At 41.2% G+C, this 24,577-nt stretch overlaps 1 protein-coding gene across 5 annotated transcripts; it reads left to right on the top strand.

Moving 5' to 3' along the window:
* The first annotated feature begins 1,843 nt into the window (after nucleotides 1–1,843).
* On the top strand, nucleotides 1,844–21,994 carry LOC124036510 (tumor necrosis factor receptor superfamily member 10B-like). 5 transcript variants are annotated; one of them, XM_046351187.1, is made up of 10 exons: nucleotides 1,844–2,031; nucleotides 16,501–16,663; nucleotides 16,973–17,101; nucleotides 17,244–17,355; nucleotides 17,516–17,607; nucleotides 17,817–17,900; nucleotides 18,181–18,221; nucleotides 18,407–18,673; nucleotides 20,131–20,164; nucleotides 20,299–21,994. In XM_046351187.1, exons 1-10 carry the CDS (start codon nucleotides 2,011–2,013, stop codon nucleotides 20,589–20,591), a joined length of 1,236 nt encoding a protein of 411 aa, XP_046207143.1. In that variant the 5' UTR covers nucleotides 1,844–2,010; the 3' UTR covers nucleotides 20,592–21,994. The 5 variants fall into 5 exon arrangements, with proteins under 5 accessions (XP_046207143.1, XP_046207142.1, XP_046207141.1 ...); XM_046351186.1 differs by having other exon boundaries at nucleotides 17,814–17,900; XM_046351185.1 differs by having other exon boundaries at nucleotides 17,516–17,625.
* Nucleotides 21,995–24,577: the final 2,583 nt, after the last annotated feature.

Genomic DNA, 24,577 nt, shown 5'->3' with positions numbered 1-24,577 from the left:
ATATAATGAAGCAACATTTCATGACATCGGTAAGGAAGTTAAAGCTTGGTCGCAAGTGAGTCTTCCAAATGGACAATGACCCCAAGCATACTTCCAAAGTTGTGGCAAAATGGCTTAAGGACAACAAAGTCAAGGTATTGATGTGGCCATTACAAAGCCCTGACCTCAATCCTATAGACAATCTGTGTACAGAACTGAAAAAGCGTGTGCGCGCAAGGAGGCCTGCAAACCTGACTCAATTGCACCAGCTTTGTCAGGTGGAATGGGCCAAAATTCACCCAATGTATTGTGGGAAGCTTGTGGAAGGCTACCTGAAATGTTTGACCCAAGTGAAACAATTTAAAGGCAATGCTACCAAATACTAATTGAGTGTATGTAAACTTCTGACCCACGGGGAATGCGATGAAAGAAAGAAAAGCTGAAATAAATAATCCTCTCTACTATTATTTTGACATTTCACATTCTTATAATAAAGTGGTGATCCTAACTGACAGGGAATTTTTACTAGGATTAAATGTCAGGAATTGTGAAACTGAGTTTAAATGTATTTGGCTAAGGTGTATGTAAACTTCCGACCTCAACTGTAAGTGAAGTAATTCAGTTTTGTTATATATATATGTATATTTGCAAAAATGTAGTACATTTTTTTTGTCATTATGGGGTATTGTGTGTAGATAGATGAGGGTAAAAAAATAATTTAATCAATTTTAGAATAAGGCTGTGATGTAACAAAAGTGGAAAAAGTAAAGGGGTCTGAATACTTTCGAATGCACTGTATATGAACAATGGCTTTCTTGCTCTAAGGATTGCACATTTCTAAAGGAATAGACTATGGATATACTGTTTTAGAATACAGTATGACCTATTAATGCTCATCAAGAAATGCTTTATGACCCGCTGTCTGGTCAGTTTCAGGTTATAGCATTTAATAACCCCATGAGCAGGTTGCTAAGGTAACAGGTAAAAATATCAATGTTCTGAAAATGAAAACTGAAAACTAAAAATGTTCTGTACAATGTGTGGCTGTGTTGGATTCAGACAGTATAGGCTACTATAGGTATGACACCTGCGGCAGAGCGTTTGATGCACCTATCCATCCTGTATTATTATTTTTAACTTTCATTGTAAATATTAATATTGAATTTGATATATGAACTAAATAGGTCAAAATTTTTCTTAAATTTGATCTAAACCATCCACACATAATTATATCAGTAGACGAGGTTGAACAGGTTAGTGTAGTTTCACAGTTCACTGTTAGTTGTACTTGTTCATGAGCCCCAACACTCTTATGTGAGTATGAAATTCCTCTCTTTCTGAGCAAATGAGTCCGTTTAACCCTCCCCTTCCTGTGACTATATGGGCGTGTCTGCGTGAGAGACTAGAGATACTGTATCTCAACAGAGCAGACAACTGTTGTAAAGATAATGTCAAACTGACACACACAGAAAGAGCGTTTTCCACATTGATAATGTTGTGTGCCTTGTAATTCTATACATTTTACAAAGTGGGGTTTCCCCCAACTAAAACCGCATTTTTAATGGTTTATATATACTCTTTAACTCCCGTGTATGATATATGGAATAAGACATTCAATAACTCAATCCATATTGTGTTTTATATTTGCATTTATACTGTAATTAAACATGTATCAAGTTATCCCAAAAAAGCATCCTTTAATTCTGTGGATGATAATAATAATAATGGAACAAGGATTAGGCATCGAGGCCTATTTACACTTCATTTTAGACATTTCTATAGACAAAAACAGTGTCTAGGATAGAGGACAAGGTTAAATTGGGATTTACCTAGATAATCTATTGACTAAAGGGGCGTGACGGAGACTGCGCAATCGTCATCTGGAAAGTTCTCTCATGAGGAGAGTTGGCTAAACTTTTGCTCCGCGAGAAAAAAAAAAGTATAATATCGGATGCTGGTTCTCTCAACTGGGATGTGTACACCACCGTTGAGTATAGTCGGATAGTGGTTCTCTCAACGCCACCTTTGAGTATGAGCTATATACATTTGATGGTAAGTTTCTTCTTTTTTTTTCTTCACGCGACACTTGTGTCGGTCGGTGGGATCAAATTGACTGGGAACATTGTTCACACACTGCACGTAGCGATGCCATTCACACGCCAATGAAACTATCGATGTTGCCCTAATTTTGATCCAAATATATTCTAAGATGAAAAAAAAATCTTCAGAATCGATGCGCCATGTGGTCGGGCAGAAAGAATGTCGCGTAAACATGCCAAGGGCCTCATAAAGGTGTGACATTTTTGTGTGGCGCCGGTGTAGCCTACTGCTTGACTGAAGGGCCTATCATAGTACCAAACGTGTACACATATGCACAGCAGTGTTTAATTCTCAGCGCAGCTCAGGCAATTTCTCCAACTGTCAACACATTCAAATGAATAGAGGACGCGTTGGTTGGGAATTTTGGTCTCAGAGCCGCATGCTTAGTCCGGCGTCCCATTGTGAAATATCGAGTAAATCATCGTCGCTGAGATGCGATAGTTGTGACAGGCACTCGGCTCTGTGACCACCATACACGGGGATCACACATCCAGAATCCACAACTCCCAACCAACAGGTATCCAGGTGGCAGACATTTCCGCTATTCATTTAGGTGTCTCGACAGTTCACACAGAGATTTTTATATTTAAGAAATGTCTTGCTGCGTTTTGTAAATGCAGATCTAAAATTCTTATTGTCATTTCTGCTTGGCATCAGACATATTATGTGCTTCAGTTGCACTTCTCCACTTAGATGAGGATACATAAACAGGCATTCTATTAGCAGACAGCGCTCAGACTGAATATAAACTCCACATGTAAAGTGTTGGTTTCATGAGCTGAAATAAGACCTCAGAAATGTTTCATATGCACAAAAAGCTTATTTCTCTTACATTTGTTTTGCAGAATTTTGTTTACATCCCTGTTAGTGAGCATCGTAGGAATGTCCACCAGAGCTGTTGCCAGAGAATCTAATGTTAATTTCTGTACCATAATGTTATTTTAGAGAATTTGGCAGTGTGTTCAACTGGCCTCAACCGCATATCACGTGTAACCATGCCAGCCTAGGACCTGCACATCTGGCTTCTTCACCTATGGGATCGTATGAGGAGTATTTCTGTCTGTAATAAAGCCATTTTTGGGGAAAAACTCATTCTGCTTGGCCTGGCTCCCCAGTGGGTGGACATATGCCTTCCTAAGCCCACCCATGGCTGCACCCCTGCCCAGTCATGTGAAATCCATAGATTAGGGCCTAATATATTTATTTCAATGGACTGATTTCCTTATATGAACTGTAACTCAGTAAAACCTTGGAAATTATTGCATGTTGCATTTATATTTTTGTTCAGTATACTTTTCTCCAGTACTTTTCTCAGGTAAAATGCAAGATTAACTTCATGCAAAACATTAGGAAATGTAGCTGGCTACACTCTTTCTATGATAAACATGATAAATATGATGACCATGCATAGTTTTAGCGAAAGTAGCTTTATTTCATTGCAAGCAATATAAAACGCATGAAATGGTTTTAAAGCTTTTTTTTTAATGATCTGCATTTTGAAAATGTAGATTTCTGAACGCACCTCCAGGAATTAGACAAGTATAAATGCTGACGGTCCAATATTCTAGAACACTGCTGTACATACTCATACAGGTTTTTTAATCTGATATGCCCTTAAAGTTGTGCAGTTTGTGTACTTCATGCTTAAAATGTTATATATTACAATGAGGTGGCTGCTCCATACGGTAGTCTATGCCTATATTTTATTTCCCAGGTGTGCACCTGTTGAAAAATGGAAACAACATACCATTTAATTAGAGTTGAAATTAAAGGATATCTTTTTACAGGGAACAAGGTTGTAGAATATCTACTATGGGGGAAACATGTCATCTTGTGTTCTGTGTAAAATAACTAACCATTATGATCTACTTGTGAAAAGTGATGAATCTGATTACCTACTAAAGTGGCACAGGTCCAGCTCTGTGGCCACAGCTATCATCAAGTCACGGAAATCCCAGACTTCCCATCGGCCTAGGGAGACTAGTCATCAAGCATCTCAGAGCAGGAATGGTGAACTCCCCCTATCCATGCGATCTTATTCATTAAGATCTTAAAAGGCAAAACTGTTTCTAGATTAGCACTTCCACTGAGAAGGTTGATGTTCAGTGCATTTGAAAAGTATTCAGACCCCTTGACTTTTTCCACATTTTGTTACACTACAGCCTTTTTCTAAAATTGATCAAATTGTTATTTTCCCTTCATCAACCTACATACAATACCCCATAATGACAAAGCAAAAAAATGGTATTTAGACATTTCTGCTAATTGATTACACATTTTTTATAGAAATATCACATTTACATAAGTATTCAGACCCTTTATTCAGTACTTTGTTGGGGCACCTTTGGTAGCGATTACAGCCTTAAGTCTTCTTGGGTATGGCGCTACAAGCTTGGCACACCTGGGGAGTTTTTCCCCATTCTTCTCTGCAGATCGTCTCAAGCTCTGTCAGGTTGGATGGGGAGCGTCGCTGCACATCTATTTTCAAGCCTCTTCAGAGATGTTAGATCAGGTTCAAGTCCTCTTGGGGCACTCAGATTTGTTAGATCACCTTCGTTCTTGGACCGGTCTTGGCTGTGTGCTGGCTGTCTTGGGCAGGGCTTGTCTTGGACCGTTGTCTTGGCTGTGTGCCCAGGGCTTGTCTTGGCTGTGTGCCCAGGGTCGTTGTCTTGGCTGTGTGCCCAGGGTCGTTGTCTTGGCTGTGTGCTTAGGGCCGTTGTCTTGGCACCTTGTCGTTGTCTTGGCTGTGTGCTTAGGGCCGTTGTCTTGGCTGTGTGCTTAGGGCCGTTGTCTTGGCTGTGTGCCCAGGGCCGTTGTCTTGGCTGTGTGCCCAGGGCCGTTGTCTTGGCTGTGTGCTTAGGGCCGTTGTCTTGGCTGTGTGCTTAGGGCCGTTGTCTTGGCTGTGTGCTTAGGGCCGTTGTCCGCTCTGGAGCAGGTTGTGATCAAAATTTTCTCTTCACTTTGCTCCATTCATATTTGATCCTTTTTCTCATCAATCTACATACAATACCCCATAATGACAAAGTGAAAACAGATTTTGATAAATGTTTGCCAGATGTATTAAAAATAAAGGACATAAATATCTTATTTACATAAATATTGAGACATTTTGATATGGGACTTGAAATTGAGCTCAGGTGCATCCTGTTTCCATTGGTCATCCTTGATGTTTCTACAACTTCATTTGAGTCAACCAGGGCGACGGTTCACTTTCCAACAAGACAACGACCCTAACCACAGAGCCAAGACAACGCAGGAGTGGTTTCGGGACAAGTCTCTGAATGTCCTTGAGTGGTCCAGCAAGAGCCCGGATTTGAACCCTATGGAACATCTCTGGAAAGACCTGAAAATAGCTGTGCAGCGGCGCTCCCCAATCAACCTGACAACGCTTGAGAGGATCTGCAGAAAAGAATGGGAGAAATTCCCAAATACAGGTGTGCCAAGCTTGTAGCGTCATACCCAAGAAGACTTGAGACTGTAATTGCTGCCAAAGGTGCCCTAACAAAGTACTGAATAAAGGGTCTAGATACTTATTTAAATGTGATATTTCCAGGGTTTAATTTTGCTAAAACTTCTACAAACCTGTTGTTGCTATGTCATTATAGGGTATTGTGTAGATTGAAATTAATACATTTTAGGGATCTGAATACTTTCCGAATGCACTGTATACAGCCTCTGGGGTACAACTCAAGCAAATGTGTTTAATGTTCAAGATGTTTGCATCAGTTGTTATATTGTGCTGTAGGTTGTATATCTCTGACACTACCACATGTGTTATTATCACAAATGTGGGTCAAGTTATTAAGCTTTCATGGCAGGAGAATGTTTACAATATATGATATTGTTTGTCACTGATCCTATTTACTCATTTATGAAGGATTTAAATCAGTTGAGGTTGTACTCAAGAATACTTGTTTATTAGCCTCAGTGCCTTCTCAAAAGTAGGCCTGTATAGTTTTTGTATTTTATTAGCGGCTAAAGCAGAAGCTACTGCAAAATGAAAAAAATAGCTGTATTTTGTTTGAATGCATTCAGTTGTGCAACTGAGTAGGTATCCCCTTTCCTCTTCCTCGGATCCAACCAGATCGAATTTTAGATAATACACAACATGAATGTAGAAGTGGGCCTGCATCACAAGGATAGAACTACATTTAAAATAAATAAATCTTATGGCTTAAATCCCCAGTGGAGTCAAAACGTGATTTCCTGTGTTTTATATACACTGAGTATACCAAACATGAGTCACACCTTCTTAATACTGAGTTACCCTCAGAACAGCCTCAATTCACAGGGACATGTGTGGTGTACCATTCTTGATACACACGGGTCACTGTTGAGAGTGAAAAACCCAGCAGCATTGCAGTTCTTTACATACTCAAACCGGTGCGCCTGGCACCTACTACACTGTTCAAAGACACTTACATATTTTTTTTCTTGCCCATTCACCCTCTGAATGGTACACATACACAATCAATGTCTCAAGCCTTAGAAATCCTTCTTCAACCTGTGTCCTCCCCTTCATCTACACTGGTTTTAAGTGGATTCAAAAAGTGACATCAATAAGGGATCATAGCTTCCACAAGGATCATGGAAAGGGTAACATCTAATTCATTATGGTCTCCTGGAAACACTGACCAACCCTGTCAATAATTCCTCACTGACTTATTCATTCGTTGTCATGTCAAACAACAATATATTCAAGTTGCTGCCCACTATATTCCAACTATAGAATTAGAATAATCTATATTTTCCGTGATTCCAACAGTTCACCAATTATATGGGCTTAGATTTTTTTTTGCCCATGTCATGCTGCGTGGCACAGTGTGGACATTTCTAATAAAAGTGCAGAAATTGATTAAAATTATGAAAATGATCTTTGTTTGGAGTTGGATTGAACAGTATAGATGGAGAAAGCCCCATCTGAAATAACTTAGAATTTGTGTTGCTACCCTATGGTAATTTCTTTTTTTTTCACCTTTATTTAACCAGGTAGGCTAGTTGAGAACAAGTTCTCATTTGAAACTGCGACCTGGCCAAGATAAAGCATAGCAGTGTGAACAGACAACACAGAGTTACACATGGAGTAAACAATTAACAAGTCAATAACACAGTAGAAAAAAGGGGGAGTCTATATACAATGTGTGCAAAAGGCATGAGGTAGGCAAATAATTACAAATTTGCAGATTAGCACTGGAGTGATAAATGATCAGATGGTCAGGTAGAGATATTGGTGTGCAAAAGAGCAGAAAAGTAAATAAATAAAAACAGTATAAAAACAGTATGGGAATGAGGTAGGTGAAAATGGGTGGGCTATTTACCAATAGACTATGTACAGCTGCAGCGATCGGTTAGCTGCTCAGATAGCTGATGTTTGAAGTTGGTGAGGGAGATAAAAGTCTCCAACTTCAGCGTTTTTTTTTTTTTTCAGTTCGTTCCAGTCACAGGCAGCAGAGTACTGGAACGAAAGGCGGCCAAATGAGGTGTTGGCTTTAGGGATGATCAGTGAGATACACCTGCTGGAGCGCGTGCTACGGATGGGTGTTGCCATCGTGACCAGTGAACTGAGATAAGGCGGAGCTTTACCTAGCATGGACTTGTAGATGACCTGGAGCCAGTGGGTCTGGCGACGAATATGTAGCGAGGGCCAGCCGACTAGAGCATACAAGTCGCAGTGGTGGGTGGTATAAGGTGCTTTAGTGACAAAACGGATGGCACTGTGATAGACTGCATCCAGTTTGCTACGTAGAGTGTTGGAAGCCATTTTGTAGATGACATCGCCGAAGTCGAGGATCGGTAGGATAGTCAGTTTTACTAGGGTAAGCTTGGCGGCATGAGTGAAGGAGGCTTTGTTGCGGAATAGAAAGCCGACTCTTGATTTGATTTTAGATTGAAGATGTTTGATATGAGTCTGGAAGGAGAGTTTGCAGTCTAGCCAGACACCTAGGTACTTATAGATGTCCACATATTCAAGGTCGGAACCATCCAGGGTGGTGATGCTAGTCGGGCATGCGGGTGCAGGCAGCGATCGGTTGAAAAGCATGCATTTGGTTTTACTAGCGTTTAAGAGCAGTTGGAGGCCACGGAAGGAGTGTTGTATGGCATTGAAGCTCGTTTGGAGGTTAGATAGCACAGTGTCCAATGACGGGCCGAAAGTATATAGAATGGTGTCGTCTGCGTAGAGGTGGATCAGGGAATCGCCCGCAGCAAGAGTAACATAATTGATATATACAGAGAAAAGAGTCGGCCCGAGAATTGAACCCTGTGGCACCCCCATAGAGACTGCCAGAGGACCGGACAGCATGCCCTCCGATTTGACACACTGAACTCTGCCTTGCCTGGTTCACCAATTACTTTGCAGACAATCATCCGAAAAACCGAGGCTACTGAGTCTGCCGATAAGAATATGGTGATTGACAGAGTCGAAGGCCTTGGCAAGGTCGATGAAGACGGCTGCACAGTACTGTCTTTTATCGATGGCGGTTATGATATCGTTTAGTACCTTGACTGTGGCTGAGGTGCACCCGTGACCGGCTCGGAAACCAGATTGCACAGCGGAGAAGGTACGGTGGGATTCGAGATGGTCAGTGACCTGTTTGCTGACTTGGCTTTCGAAGACCTTAGATAGGCAGGGCAGGATGGATATAGGTCTGTAACAGTTTGGGTCCAAGGTGTCTCCCGGATGACTGCGGCAGCTTTCCAATCCTTGGGGATCTCGGACGATATGAGAGGGGTTGAACAGGCTGGTAAATAGGGGTTGCGACAATGGCAGCGGATAGTTTCAGAAATAGAGGGTCCAGATTGTCAAGCCCAGCTGATTTGTACAGGTCCAGGTTTTGCAGCTCTTTCAGAATATCTGCTATCTGGATTTGGGTAAAGGAGAACCTGGAGAGGCTTGGGCGAGGAGCTGCGGGGGGGGGGAGCTGTTGGCCGAGGTTGGAGTAGCCAGGCGGAAGGCATGGCCAGCCGTTGAGAAATGCTTATTGAAGTTTTCGATAATCATGGATTTATCGGTGTTGACCGTGTTACCTAGCCTCAGTGCAGTGGGCAGCTGGGAGGAGGTGCTCTTGTTCTCCATGGACTTCACAGTGTCTAAGAACTTTTTGGAGTTGGAGCTTCAGGATGCAAACTTCTGCCTGAAGTAGCTGGCCTTAGCTTTCCTGACTGACTGCGTGTATTGGTTCCTGACTTCCCTGAACAGTTGCATATCGCGGGGACTATTCGATGCTATTGCAGTCCGCCACAGGATGTTTTTGTGCTGGTCGAGGGCAGTCAGGTCTGGAGTGAACCAAGGGCTGTATCTGTTCTTGGTTCTGCATTTTTTTTAACAGAGCATGCTTATCTAAAATGGTGAAGTTACTTTTAAAGAATGACCAGGCATTCTCAACTGACGGGATGAGGTCAATGTCCTTCCAGGATACCCGGGCCAGGTCGATTAGAGAGGCCTGCTCACAGAAGTGTTTTTAGGGAGCGTTTACAGTGATGAGGGGTGGTCGTTTGACTGCGGCTCCGTGGCGGATACAGGCAATGAGGCAGTGATTGCTGAGATCCTGGTTGAAGACAGCGGAAGTGTATTTGGAGGGCCAGTTGGTCAGGATGACGTCTATGAGGGTACCCTTGTTTACGGAGTTAGGGTTGTACCTGCTGGGTTCCTTGATGATTTGTGTGAGATTGAGGGCATCTAGCTTAGATTGTAGGACTGCCGGGGTGTTAAGCATATCCCAGTTTAGGTCACCTAACAGAACAAACTCTGAAGCTAGATGGGGGGCGATCAATTCACAAATGGTGTCCAGGGCACAGCTGGGAGCTGAGGGGGGTCGGTAGCAGGCGGCAACTGTGAGACATATTTCTGGAGAGAGTAATTTTCAAAATTAGTAGTTCGACCTGTTTGGGTATGGACCTGGAAAGTATGACATTATTTTGCCGGCTATCTCTGCAGTAGACTGCAACTCCTCCCCCTTTGGCAGTTCTATCTTGACGGAAGATGTTATAGTTGGGTATGGAAATCTCTGAATTTTTGGTGGCCTTCCTGAGCCAGGATTCAGACACGGCAAGGACATCAGGGTTAGCAGAGTGTGCTAAAGCAGTGAGTAAAACAAACTTAGGGAGGAGGCTTCTGATGTTGACATGCATGAAACCAAGGCTTTTTTGATCACAGAAGTCAACAAATGAGGGTGCCTGGGGACATGCAGGGCCTGGGTTTACCTCCACATCACCCGCGGAGCAGAGAAGGAGTAGTATGAGGGTGCGGCTGAAGGCTATCAAATCTGGTCGCCTAGAGCGTTGGGGACAGAGAATAAGAGGAGCCGGTTTCTGGGCATGGTAGAATATATTCAGGGCATAATGCGCAGACGGGGGTATGGTGGGGTGCGGGTACAGCGGAGGTAAGCCCAGGAACTTCTCATAAAGCATATTTAGAACTTTTATTATCCAAAAACATAAAATATCGTCAAATACCATCATACCGTCAAATATTGTGTGCTGTACTATATGAGGTTGGAATAATATTGTGGAAATGATAATGCCCTTTTAGTTTAAGAGCTGTTTGAATAGACTGCCTGAAATTTCAGCCTGTTTTGGTGGGATGGAGTTGTGGCCTTCCATGGTGCCATCACCAGGCGGTAAATTGAGTTAATAAACCAATAAAAAAGACTGTTCCAAACCTCTCTGTCAATAACAGCTCATTTTCTTCTCTTACATTGGAATCCTTTGTTCTACTGCTACAATTGTTTTGTCTAAGCAGGTCCTGATATCCTAATCTCACAGCACCAATGTTCTGTAAACACCAGAGAGAATCCCACAACATCAGAAAGTCTGAAAGTTTCACACGACACAATAATCATCTGTGTCCTCTGTTCTTCCATCTGACGTCAATACTATGAACGTTGAAGTCTAGCGACCCTCATCTTTGCACAAAGACACTGGCAGAGTCATCAAATCAAAGTTTAATGGTCACATGCACATATTTAGCGGATGTTATTGGTGGTGTAGTGAAATGCTTGTGTTCCTAACTCCAACAGTGCAGTAGTATCTAACAATTCACAACAATACACAAATCTAAAAGTAAAATAATGGAAATTATAAATATTAGATCGAGCAATGTCAGTGGTATTGACTAACATACAGTAGAATAGAATACAGTATATACATATGAGATGAGTAAAGCAATATGTAAACATTATTAAAGTGACTAGTGTTCCATTATTAAAGTGGCCAGTGAATCCAAGTCTATGTATATAGGGCAGTCACAGGGTTGCATAACCGGGTGGAAGCCGGCTAGTGATGGCTATTTAACAGTCTGATAGCCTTAAGAGAAGTTGTTTTTCAGTATCTCGGTCCCAGCTTTCATGCACGTGTACTGACCTCGCCTTCTGGATGATAGCGGGGTGAACAGGCCGTGGCAGACCGCACCACCCTCTGGAGACCACTGCAGTTGCGGGTGGTGATACAGCCTGACAGGATGCTATTATATACAGAAAGAATACATGCTGACATTCATATACAGTTGAAGTCGGAAGTTTACATACACTTTAGCCAAATACATGTAACTTATGGGCCGTCCCACCTGGCCGCCAACCGGTGAAATTGCAGTGCTCAAAATTCAAACTACAGAATTATAAATATTTAACCTTCATAAAATCAAAAGTGTGATACATCAAAATAAAGCTCAACTTCTTGTTAATCCAGACGCTGTATCAGATTTAAAAAAATCTTTACGGCGAAAGCACACCATGCGATTATCTGAAGACAGCGCCCCGCATACAAAAGCATGAAAAACATATTTCAACCATGCAGGTGCACCACAAGTCAGAAATAGCGATTATAATAAATACCTTACCTTTGATGATCTTCTGTTGGCACTCCAAAAGGTCCCAGATACATCACAAATTGTCATTTTGTTCGATAATGTCCTTTATATCCATAAAAACTCATTTTAGCTGGCGCGCTTCCGTCAATAGTCCACCCAGTTTCGCTCCATCAAAATGCATAAAAAATTAATCCCAAACGTTACTAATAAACTTTTCCAAACAAGTCAAACAACGTTTATAATCAAACCTTGGTTACCCTAATACGTAAATAAACAAAATTTTAAGACTCGTTATTGTCTTCCACTCGCTTGGAAACACTACAGCCAAAATGAGAGCCGCCTAGAAAAACTACAATTTCTGGCTCATTTTTCCAAAAACCAGCATGACACTCTTTCTAAAGACTGACATCTAGTGGAAGCCCTAGGAACTGCAATCTGGGAGAATTTTGCCTTATAATAAAAGTGACAGCCATTGAAAACAGTGTTGGGGGGGGGGGTTGTCCTCTGGGTTTCACCTGTCATATCAGTTCTGTTATGTCTGCTAAATGACTTAAATGTAAATGTTATACTCATAGACATAATTTTAACAGTTTTAGAAACTTTAGAGTGTTTTCTATCCAAATCTACAATTATCTGCATATCTTAGCTTCTGGGTCTGAGTAACAGGCAGTTTACTTTGGGCACGATTTTCATCTGGATGTGAAAATACTGCCCCCTACCCAAGAGGTTAAACTCAGTTTTTCACAATTCCTGACATTTAATCCTAGTAAAAATTCCCTGTTTTAGGTCCGTTAGGATCACCACTTTATTTAAGAATGTGAAATGTCAGAATAATAGTAGAGAGAACTATGTATTTCAGTTTTATTTCTTTCATCACATACACTCAATTGACCATTTGGAAGACCCATTTGCAACCAAGCTTTAACTTCCTGACTGATGTCTTGAGATGTTGCTTCTATATATCCACATCATTTTCTTTCCTCATGATGCCATCAATGTTGTGAAGTGCACCAGTCCCTCCTGCAGCAAAGCACCCCCACAACATGATGCTGCCACCCCCATGCTTCATGGTTGGGATGGTGTTCTTCGGCTTGCAAGCCTCCCACTTTTTCCTCCGAACATAACGATGGTCATTATGGCCAAACAGTTCTATTTTTGTTTCATCAGACCAGAGGACATTTCTTCAAAAAGTATGATCTTTGTCCCCATGTGCAGTTGCAAACTAGAACTCGTTTTACTATGGCTATAGATACTTTTGTACCTGTTTCCTACAGCATCTTCACAAGGTCCTTTGCTGTTGTTCTGGGATTGATTTGCACTTTTTGCACCACAGCACGTTCATCTCTAGGACACAGAATGCGTCTCCTTCCTGAGCGGTATGACGGCTGTGTGGTCCCATGGTGTTAAATTCTTACGTACTATTGTTTGTACAGATGAACGTGGTACCTTCAGGCATTTGGAAATTGCTCCCAAGGATGAACCAGGCTTGTGGAGGTCTACAATGTTTTTTCTGAAGTCTTAGCTGATTTCTTTTGATTTTCCCATGATGTCAAGCAAAGAGGCACTGAGTTTGAAGTTAGGCATTGAAATACTACCACAGGTACACCTTCAATTGATTCAAATGATGTCAATTAGCCTATCAGAAGCTTCTTAAGCCATGACATAATTTTCTGGAATTTTCCAAGCTGTGTATGTAAACTTCTGACTCACTGGAATTGTGATTAAGTGAAATAATCTGTCTCTAAACAATTGTTGGAAAAATTAATTGTGTCATGCACAAAGTAGATGTCATAATCAACTTGCCAAAACTATAGTTTGTTAACAAAATGTATGGTTTGGTTGAAAAACAAGTTTTAATGACTCCAACCTAAGTGTATGTAAACTTCCGACTTCATCTGTATATGGCTAATATAACACGGCTAAGGGCTGTTCTTACGTACGATGCAAAGCTGAGTGCCTGGATATAGCCCTTAGCTGTGGTATATTGGCCATACATCACAAACCATTGAGGTGCCTTATTGCTATTATAAACTGGTTACCAACGTAATTAGAGAAGTATGTACATGTTTTGTCATACCCATGGTATGCGGTCTGATATACCACGGCTGTCGGCCAATCAGGATTCAGGGTTCGAATCATCCAGTTTATTATTCTGTCTAGCTGTCACGTAGCATCTTGTCTGGGATGTGCTTGGGTTTTAATTTGTTCAGCAGGTTTGTAGGAAGGCCATATTTGGACATACAGGTTACTAAATTGGGTGTGCCCATGTATCTTGTGACTCAGCGGCAGTTCCAAAGGGATTAATGGGGAAATTGCAAACACTGTCCTTATTTGTCTTTAGCTGATAAATACAGTACACACACAGGCCTAGTTCAGCCATATGAAGACCTAGACTGTAGAACATTTCTACCTCATATTTACACTGACAACATTATTTTTCAGTGATCTTATTAATTCAGCATGTGTCTGCTTGGAGATTAATTTGAACCCATTGGAACAGTTTCAAAATCATGTTTGTGTAACTACAGAAATTACTAATCATTAGGCTTGCTTCACTTATAGTTGAAGTGACAGGGATAAGAAAGACAGGGTTTAACATATCTTCCATGTTCACTGTGTAAGAGGCTGCGTTTAGAGGCATCCCAATTCTGATCTTTTCCCAATTAATAGCAAGAGATCAGGATTGGGGTGCTTTTTAAATGCAGTCTAAAATAACCATATTCTCAATGACTGGCAACTTGCTGATGTCTCATTTTCTACACATCACATCAAATGGCATATTAGTAGTCAACCATGTCTCAATATTTAAGTGAGAGAGATTTATGAGCCGTCTCCAATATGGCCGTTGATGGAAATTCCCATTTATTGCTTCCCCTCTTCCATAGCAGCTGAACTTTGTATTTGTTTTGCTAGAGAGTCAGTGGTGTGATCAGGAATGAAATTATAAATACTAATTGAGTGTATGTAAACATCTGACCCACTGGGAATGTGATGAAAGAAATAAAAGCTTAAATAAATCATTCTCTCTACTATTATTCTGACATTTCACATTCTTAAAATAAGATGGAATTTTTTGAATTGTGAAAAACTGAGTTTAAATGTATTTGGCTAAGGTGTATGTAAACTTCAGACTTCAACTGTACATGTGTGTATACAGCTATATATAAACTCAGCAAAAAAGAAACGTCTTCTCACTGTCAACTGCGTTTATTTTCAGCAAACTGAACATGTGTAAATATTTGTATGTCATGCTGGAGGGTCATGTCAGGATGAGCCTGCAGGAAGGGTACCACATGAGGGAGGAGGATGTCTTCCCTATAATGCACAGCGTTGAGATTGCCTGAAATGACGACAAGCTCAGTCCGATGATGCTGTGACACACCGCCCCAGACCATGACGAACCCTCCACCTCCAAATCGATCCCGCTCCAGAGTACAGGCCTCGGTGTAACGCTCATTCCTTCAACGATAAACACAAATCCGACCATCACCCCTGGTGAGACAAAACCCAGACTCATCGGTGAAGAGCACTTTTTGCCCGTCCTGTCTGGTCCAGCGACGGCAGGTTTGTGCCCATAGGCGACGTTGTTGCCAGTGATGTCTGGTGAGGACCTGCATTACAACAATCCTACAAGCACTCATTCCAGCCTCTCTGTCTATTGCGGACAGTCTGAGCACTGATGGAGGCATTGCGCATTCCTGGGGTGGAACTAGGGCAGTTGTTGCCTTCCTGTACCTTTCCCGCAGCTGTGATGTTCGGATGTGCCGATCCTGTGCAGGTGTTGTTACACTGAGAGGATGATCAGCTGTCCGCCCTGTCTACCTGTAGCGCTGTCTTAGGCATCTCACAGTACGGACATTGCCATTTATTGACCTGGCCATATCTGCAGTCCTTATGCCTCCTTGCAGCATTCACTATCTAAATAGAGTTGAAGTCTGAAGTTCACATGCACCTTAGCAAACTACATTTAAACTCAGTTTTTCACAATTCCTGACATTTAATCCTGGTAAGAATTCCCACCTCTTTAAGGAATACCTAGGATAGGATAAAGTAATCCTTCTCACCCCCCTTAAAAGATTTAGATGCACTATTGTAAAGTGGCTGTTCCACTGGATGTCATAAGGTGAATGCTCCAATTTGTAAGTCGCTCTGGATAAGAGCGTCTGCTAAATGACTTAAATGTAAATGTAAATATTGGTCCTGTTATTAAGCATAAGTGTTGCAAACTATGATGTCATTTGAACAAGGAGCTCTGTATGTACAAAATCTAAGAAATTGCTTTGCTAACAAGGTTTGGATGATCTCCAAAATATTCTGGGATTGTGATTTTGCCCTTCCCTGGTTACTCATTATGGAACCTAGAGTTATTCCCGGTTTTGTTGTAAAGTCAATAATGTCATTGTACTGTGTAGACTACACTGTTTCCTGGGCATATGACAAAAAAAGTTAGATTTGATAATGCCATATTGTGAGAAAATAAATAACTAGCTCTAAAATGCAGATTTGCTAACCCACTTTGATTATACTTTGCTTAGATGCTATGGCTGTCTACAGGAAACAAGGGGACAACTGGATGACTGTGTTTTTTTAATACAAGCTGTTCATCTTTATCTAAGGTTGTCCTCATCTGGGCCCTCAACCCCATGGCACCAGCTCAATCTGGCCTTGAGTTGACACAGACAGGAGGCAGCGTCAGGAACAGGAAACAGCGGGACATCTCATGCAGGGAAAACCTGGAGTACCCACATGACAACATCTGCTGTTTGAATTGCCCAGCTGGTGAGACAAATGAAGATTTGAGATCCACAGTGTATGCATCCGAAATGGTACCCTATGCTATTCCTTATATAGTGCACTACCTGCGACCAGAGCCCTATGGGCCTTGGTCTAAAGTAGTGTACTATATAGGGAATAGGGTGCTATTTGGGACTTAGCTAGTCACAAGCTGAAATCCATAATGGGAACTACTGAAGCAAGTTTGACCTTGTAATGACTCCGGTTATATGGCTACAGTAATGAATATTCAGTTGACCGTCAAGTGTCTGCTTTATGTACAGGTAGACAACTGTTGTTTCTCTATGGCCTCAGGTAAATATGTCAAAGCGTACTGCACGGGTGCCTTGGAGAAAGGAACATGTGAGGACTGTGACCTCGACACATACACAGAGCATGATAACGGACTGCCACAGTGCTTAAAGTGCACGAAGTGTCGCTCAGGTAAATTCTATTTGACGATGGCGTTATGCCATTTAAAATGAATGACAAAACAGAGCCGACATCAGGAGTTCTCTGATGCTTTATGAATGCAGGCCATGCTCTTTGTGTCTTCAACATGCCAAACTCTGTGTTCCTGTCACAGATCAGGTAACCACAAAGACATGCACCATCACTCAGAACACAGAGTGCCAGTGTAAACCAGGGTATTTCTGTGCCCCTGACCAAGCCTGCGAGGTGTGCAAAAAGTGCTCAAGGTAGGTCCATAGAATATTTGAGCATACTCACTGATACTTGACAAACTAACTTCCATTAGATCATCATTAAACATTACAAAATTAAGAATGTTCACCTTACACATTCCATATCTTTTTATTTTTAAAATGTATTTTTGTTGAAACCCTCCTCTTCTCCCAGATGTAAAGACAATGAGGTGAGGGTGAAGAACTGCACCAGTACGTCCAACACGGTCTGTGAGACCAGACTGCCGACATCCAGCACCATCTCAGGTAAAACGCCAGGCCCAGGTACAGCATACATCACCTTGCTGCATGCTCTGTTGTGTCATTATTTTTGTAAATATTATTAATGTTGAATGTATTTGATAATTGACTTTCTGAATATAAAGGGACAATCTGGGATTCAAACAGCAAACTGTTAATTTGGAAAACAGCAGAGGGATGTGGTTGTGACAATTTTCTCTCTATGGAAACAGTAGTTGTGATTGTGGTGGCAGTACTGGGTATCACTGCTGCACTTGCCGGTGTCTATTGGATGAGGCGAAAGCTCTTTAAAAGGACAGGTAAGGTCATTTTATATAAAATAAATACCTTTGCTTTCAATAGTGAAGGCTCAGGTTTGTGTTCCAAATAGCACCCTATTCCATATATAGTGTACTACTTTTGGCCAGAGCCCTATATGCCCTGGTCAAAAGTAGTGCACTATAAAGAGAATGGGGTGCCATCCAGAGGACACAGCCTCAAAGCTTTGAAGCTCACTGCGTCTTAAGGCTGTCAACAGAACAGTCAATATTGTACCTGGATGTAAAGTGCCGTGTCTGAGTCACATTTCCTCTGTTCCAGACACCCAGAATAATCCCAGTGGAACGCTGAAAGTTGTGGTGGTGCGTCAGTCAGTCTCATTCAAATGTTATTTTCACATTCACAGTGTCACTCAATCAGCACTGCATATCGAATTTGATTAATTCTGATAAAATTACTGAGAGATGAGCTGATAAAATTACACACATTTTGTGAGAACAGCAAAAAATGTACCTCATTAGACAACATAATTTTTCATATTTTGCAGGATGATCAAAATAACAGGTCAATTGAGGAGAGGCAGAACAACCAGAATGCTGTGCTGGATGACACACAGCTCTATCAGTTCCTGGAGCAGACCCAGGCGGTGGGTGCCAAAGCCTCAGAGGATGAGGACAATGGACTGGGCGACAGTCTCCCCAACACCACCAACTCCTCCCAGTCCAGTCTGTCTGCACTACCCTCAGCCCCCCTCCCCAGATCCTCCCCGCTTCCCAGCCCTTCGGCCAAGAGGCAGCCTGGCTCTTCGGCTGGGGTGAGAGCAGCTGCTCTGGTCATGCTCAGGCTAACTTACCTTCCCCTGTCTTCCCCCAAACTCTTTTCTAACTCCATCCTTATAGTTAATTTAGTACTCATTCTATTCTGGATCTGGTCTTACTTTCTATTCTCTGCTCCATTAACTTACTGTTTGTTGAAAGCCACAGTTGTCTGATGTATGATAGCATTAGTACACACACTTAATAATGAATCTTACGGTCAAATGGACGCTTAGCCACCATGTCCCATTTTGAAGTAGTGCTACTCCCTTTGCACCATCTTGACGAAGACTTACTAGGCCGGTCACCAGTCTTTTCTAGTGTGCATTTTTAGACATGTTTTTGAAGATTTGCTGAACTATTGCTAATGGCCAAGCCCAAGCACAAACAGTGCCTTCAGAAAGTATTCAGACCCTTTGACTTATTCCACATTTTGTTGTGTTACAGCCTGAATTCTAAATGGATTAAATCCATTTTTCTCTCTCACCCATCTACACACAATACCCCATAATGACAAAGTGAAAACATGTTTTTAGAAATGTTTGCAAATTTATTAAAAATGAAATACAGACATATCTAATTTACATGAGACACCCCTGAGTCCGACTACAGCTGTAAGTCTCTAAGATATTTCCACACCTGGATTTTCCAATATTTGCACATTATTATTTTCAAAATAGTTCAAGCTGAGTTAGGAAGGACACCTGTATCTTTGTAGTGACTGGGTGTCTTGATACACCATCCAAAGTGTAATGAATAACTCCACCATCTTCAAAGGGACATTCAGTGTTTGCTTTTTTGCTTTTCTTTTTTACCTAACTAGCAATAGGTGCCCTTTGCGAAGCATTGGAAAATCTCCCTGGTCTTTGTGGTTGAATCTGTGTTTGAAATGCACTGCTCGACAGAGGGACCTTACAATTAGCTGTATGTGTGGGGTATAGAGGTAAGGTAGTCATTCAAAAATCATGTTAAACACTTTGATTGCACATGGAGTAAGTCCATGCAACTTATTATGTGAGTTGAGCACATTTTTATTTCTGAACTTATTTAGGCTTGCAAAGGGGTTGAATGCTTTCAGATTTTCTTTTTTAAATTAATTTGCACAAAACATGTTTTGAAACACCCTATAATGTGGAAGTATTTTGTTTTGGCCAGTGACAAAGTTTAATCCATTTTCAATTCAGGCTGTAACACAACCAAATGTAGAAAATGTCAAGGGGTGTCGATACTTTCTGAAGGCATTGTAAATGTGATTTATAGATTCACATGCAGGGTCAAGGAAGGGACTAAGGGCAGAGACAAGAAGCCCAGAGCTGTTGTAGAGGTCTTTCACCTACCCTCCTGCATGACCCTCTAAGAGTTAACTTCAGAGCTAGTGCACAGGCCTAATTAAGGAGCCAGACTTCTGTTTTAGGATTCATAACTGACCATGTTTCTTTATTTGTATTTATTTTAGGAAAATGTCCTCATAAAACTGGTTCCTTTGAATGGTGAGAGTATACCCTCTATATTTTATGGTTTTAAACTAGTTAATAACATAAAATAAGATGTATCCTAAGATGATAATACACTATAGAATGGTGGGCTTTGATGTCATGGTCTTGACATGCCTTTTTGTTTTCAGGTGATGAGTCCTTGAAGAAAAGTTTTGAACTTTTTGAAGAGCTGGATGTTCACTACCATAACAGATTCTTCAGGCACATCGGACTCTCTGACAATGCTATAAAAAGCTCTGAGCACCTTCATCCTGTAGAACGAGTCTATGAACTGTTGAAAGTATGGTTGGAGAAGGTGGGCATGGACGCTGACATGAATGACCTAATCAAAGCGTTACTTTATTTTGGCCAAAGGTTATCAGCAGAAAATATTATTTCAAAAGCCATTGAATATCGTTATTATGAATATGCAGAAAATTAATTGTGAATGTATGCCTGCTTCTACGGAGTTATGGGGAAAATACAAAAAATACTTGGATGAGATGTTCAGTATGAGTCAGAACTGAGCCATATGTGTGTCGTTAAATGATCCCAGGTACTTGCTGTGACAGGCCTATTGGCTTGCTGTTGAGTCATTTCCTCTGTACAGTTTCACACAGTGAACTGTTAGGCTATTCACTGGCTAGTTACTAGAGCTGGTGGTGGATGTTTAGAGTACTTCAGTCCTCCAGGACCCCTAACGGCACATATTTCTGTTTTAGCCTTGGACAAGCACACCTGATTCAACTCATTGAGGGCTTGATGATTAGTTGACAAGTTGAATCAGGTGAGTTTGTAATGGACTCCAGCCAAAGTTGTGCTTTTGGAGTTACTGGAGGACTGGAGCTGGGAAACACTGCTGTAGGGGAACGGGATAATATACACCGGATGTTGTCTACGCTGACGTAGTGATCGGGCCATTATGGAATGCACTGATCAAGGCATGGACTGGCCTGACTGTATTTTAAACACCACGGCTGCTTCCCAGATGGATCCCTATTACTTTTGACCAGGGCTCTGTTCAAAAGCAATGCACTATATCGAAATAGGGTGGCATTTGGAAAGTACTCCCAGTGGTGTCTCTTGAAGAGTTGGCAATGAATGTAATACCCCTATTTACACATGATCAAAACATACAGGTAATTATGAGATTTAAAACTATATTTTGGTTTTGTAGAGCATTTTATTGGTTGTTGTGGTTGTTTATTTGTATTGATGATGAACCTTGATACTTTTATCTCAATTTGACTTCATCAGGAAATGAAATGCTGTCACTGTCCACGATATTGCTACAAAGTTCTGTCTTAACACTGATGATAATGCCAAAGTTCCAGTTGCTCCTTAAGCAAAAAATGTATGTCGAGTCTTGTTTTTATTTTATTTTTTACAGATTTTGATTTATTTGAAGGATGTTTCAGTGTAACCAAGTGTTTAAAATGGCATTGACCATTTGGTATTTGTAAATGGGCAATGTTGATCAGAGCAGGTAGTTTCCACTAGGTGGCGCTATCTATGGAAATAATCTAGTCTTCTGCTGTCTAATGATGAGCTGCCATTCCCAGCCTGTAGTACTGTACACTGTATTTAGTGATGTAGTATTTAGCATGGCCTTTTTAATGTTGATGGAATGAGTGAGATTAGTCTCATGATTGCAAAAGACAATCTTCTCTCTACATTGTTAGCTATGTTCTTGTCTTCACAGATTGCCCCTCAAGACAGTTTCACTAACATTCAAGTATTTTCTTCATATGTCCTCTGTTACCGTTTACAGAATATTTTCTTGAGTTGAATCCAAAGTGCAGTTGCCTTGCCAGTGTCATTTTTAATATAACATTTCACACATGATGTATGTCAATATTTATTATTGTATGTATGTCGCTGTTCTTTACAACTAAATACTCAAATGTGTCAGTTTTGAAATAAATATTCTATTAAAATTTAAATGTTATGCCCTTTTCTAAATATGTCTAACTAGCACCAAATATCACTGAAATGTACTAAAATATTTCACGTGGATATCACTCGAGTGCTTTTTGACATCAGAGAGAGAACATCATGGATTGTTCTGTTGACATGTTCTTTGATGTCACTCTGAATCAATAAATTGTCAGAATAATATATTTATTTTGTATAGGTAGCTCTTTCAATTACATGTTGAATCTCAAAGTTGCTTTTAAAAAGGAAAACAATAACTATTTCACAAAACAAATGTAGGAGGATCTGGTAGTTCTTGGGTGATGGTCATCCACAGCTTTAGTACCTTTCTCAACTTCTTATCTTCTGTCTTGAGAGGAGGGATCATAGATTGTACAGCCAGGCAGGGAGGTAAAGACATCTGACAGACAGGCCCCGGAGCTCTCCATCGGGCACCTTGTCATTTTCGATAGTCAAAACTCCTCTGTAGATCAGCACCCACCTGGGTGATGCTTCGGCGGCTGTAAAAAGTACTGGTAAGACCACCACACCTCAACAATAGAAGCAAGCCTGGACTCAGCACCTGTACTTGGTGTGAGGATGGCAAACGACACTTAATTTGACTTAAACCGCTGCACCGCCAGGCAGCTCATCCAGCTGCCTTACATTGTGCAATGCCAGGAGATTGGTGAGCTTCAGGAACAACCAACGCAGAGGCAAGACCATCCCGGAGAGAAAACAGAAATAGGCAGAGTGATGTGTCTTCGAACAGTGATGTTTATTCTCAGAGCAGTTGTCTTCTCAGAACATGTGATAGTCCAGCACGTGGCAGTGGCACACAGTTTCCTACAGGGAAGGATTCTACCCATGTGTCTAGCAACAGGGAATGAAACTACCCATGTGTCTGTAGCAACAGGGAATGACCCTGCCCATGTGTCTGTAGCTACAGGGAATGACCCTACCCGGGTGTCTGTAGCTACAGGGAATGATTCTACCCATGTGTCTGTAGCAACAGGGAATGAAACTACCCATGTGTCTTTAGCTAAAGGGAATAACCCTACACATGTGTCTGTAGCTACAGGGAATGACCCTACCCGTGTGTCTGTAGCTACAGGGAATATTCCTACCCATGTGTCAGTGGCAACAGGAGAGCACATCCTCCTCACAGAGCAAAACCAAAGCTGTGGAACTGGGGCAAGTCAGCCAAGCCACAGCTCTAGACCCTCCTGAGTCCATTACACATGGAGACTACTTCCTGTGTTTGCGGATGGTTGTTTAAAATGTTTTCCAATTAGTCTATTTTTGATGTTGGGAGAAGGGGTGGGTTTTCTTCAGATTCTTGGATACTAATCTGCTTTTGTTATTTGGAATCCCCAGCTTGCCTCATCTTTCCAACAAAATAATAAAAGTGACTGTTCTTCTGCACTTTTAAAGGTGTCATTCTACTCACGTATGTTAGTAATGAGCGGTAATAATTTGAGACTATTAGGTTTGGTAATTTCTTCATGAGTTGCATTTTCCACCTGTTGGTCTCTACCTTTATATTTATGTGAATTACCAATTTCATCTGTATTTTCTGGTAAGAAACTCATTGGTTTATCATTGACTTCGACAGTTTTTCCATACTGGCTTAGCCAGTAATGTATTTGTTGCGGAGTCAGTAATAGCATTTCCAGGTGCTTGGAGATAAGAAAAATCTGTAACATTATCTTCATTATGAACAAGAATTCTATCTGAATATCTCTTTAAACCTGTACAATGAATCAATCCCCACACATGGAGGCAGCTAAGATGCGTCTACACTGAGTGTACAACACATTAAGAACACCTTCCTAATATTGAGTTGCATATTCTTGATATGGATCATTCTTGATAAACACAGGAAACTGTTGAACGTGAAAAACCCAGAGTTGCAGTTCTTGACACAAAACTGTGTGCCTGGCACCAACTACCACACCCCGTACAAAGGCACTTAAATATTTTGTCTTGCCTTTTCACCCTCTGAATGGCACACACACAATCCATGTCTCAAGGCTTGGAAATCCTCCTTTAACCTCTCCTCCCCTTCATCTACACTGATTGAAGTGGATTTAATAACAAGTTACACCAATAAGTGAGCATAGCTTTCACCTAGATTTACCTGGACAATCTATGTAAAGGAAAGAAAGGTGTTCATAATGTTTTGTATACTTAATGTATGTCTACGGTGTTCAATATGATCCTTCTCATCCTCAGACGTCTGGTCACACTTTATTTGGATAGTCTAGATAGTTCATCAATATCAACAAACTGTTATCTGTTGATAAGCAACTGTTGGCTAATGTAAAAATGTGGGTAAGGTTAGGTTTATAATAAGGGTTAGAGCTAGGGTAAGGAGTAAGTTGAGAGCTAGGGATAGGGCTAGGTTTAGTAGATACAGTGGCTTGCGAAAGTATTCACCCCCCTTTGCATTTTTCCTATTTTGTTGCCTTACAACCTGGAATTAAAATACATTTTTGGGCGGTTTGTATCGTT

Source organism: Oncorhynchus gorbuscha, linkage group LG05, assembly GCF_021184085.1.
Source record: "Oncorhynchus gorbuscha isolate QuinsamMale2020 ecotype Even-year linkage group LG05, OgorEven_v1.0, whole genome shotgun sequence".
Taxonomy (NCBI): domain Eukaryota; kingdom Metazoa; phylum Chordata; class Actinopteri; order Salmoniformes; family Salmonidae; genus Oncorhynchus; species Oncorhynchus gorbuscha.
The sequence above is the reverse complement of the archived record's forward strand: the minus strand, read 5'-3'. Positions and strand labels throughout refer to the sequence as shown.

Coding starts and splice junctions, on each gene's coding strand:
- LOC124036510 (XM_046351184.1), top strand. CDS start 2,011: ATGAGCTATATACATTTGATG. Junction 2,032..16,500: donor TGAGCTATATACATTTGATG/GTAAGTTTCTTC, acceptor TCTTTATCTAAG/GTTGTCCTCATCTGGGCCCT. Junction 17,356..17,515: donor GTGTGCAAAAAGTGCTCAAG/GTAGGTCCATAG, acceptor CTCTTCTCCCAG/ATGTAAAGACAATGAGGTGA.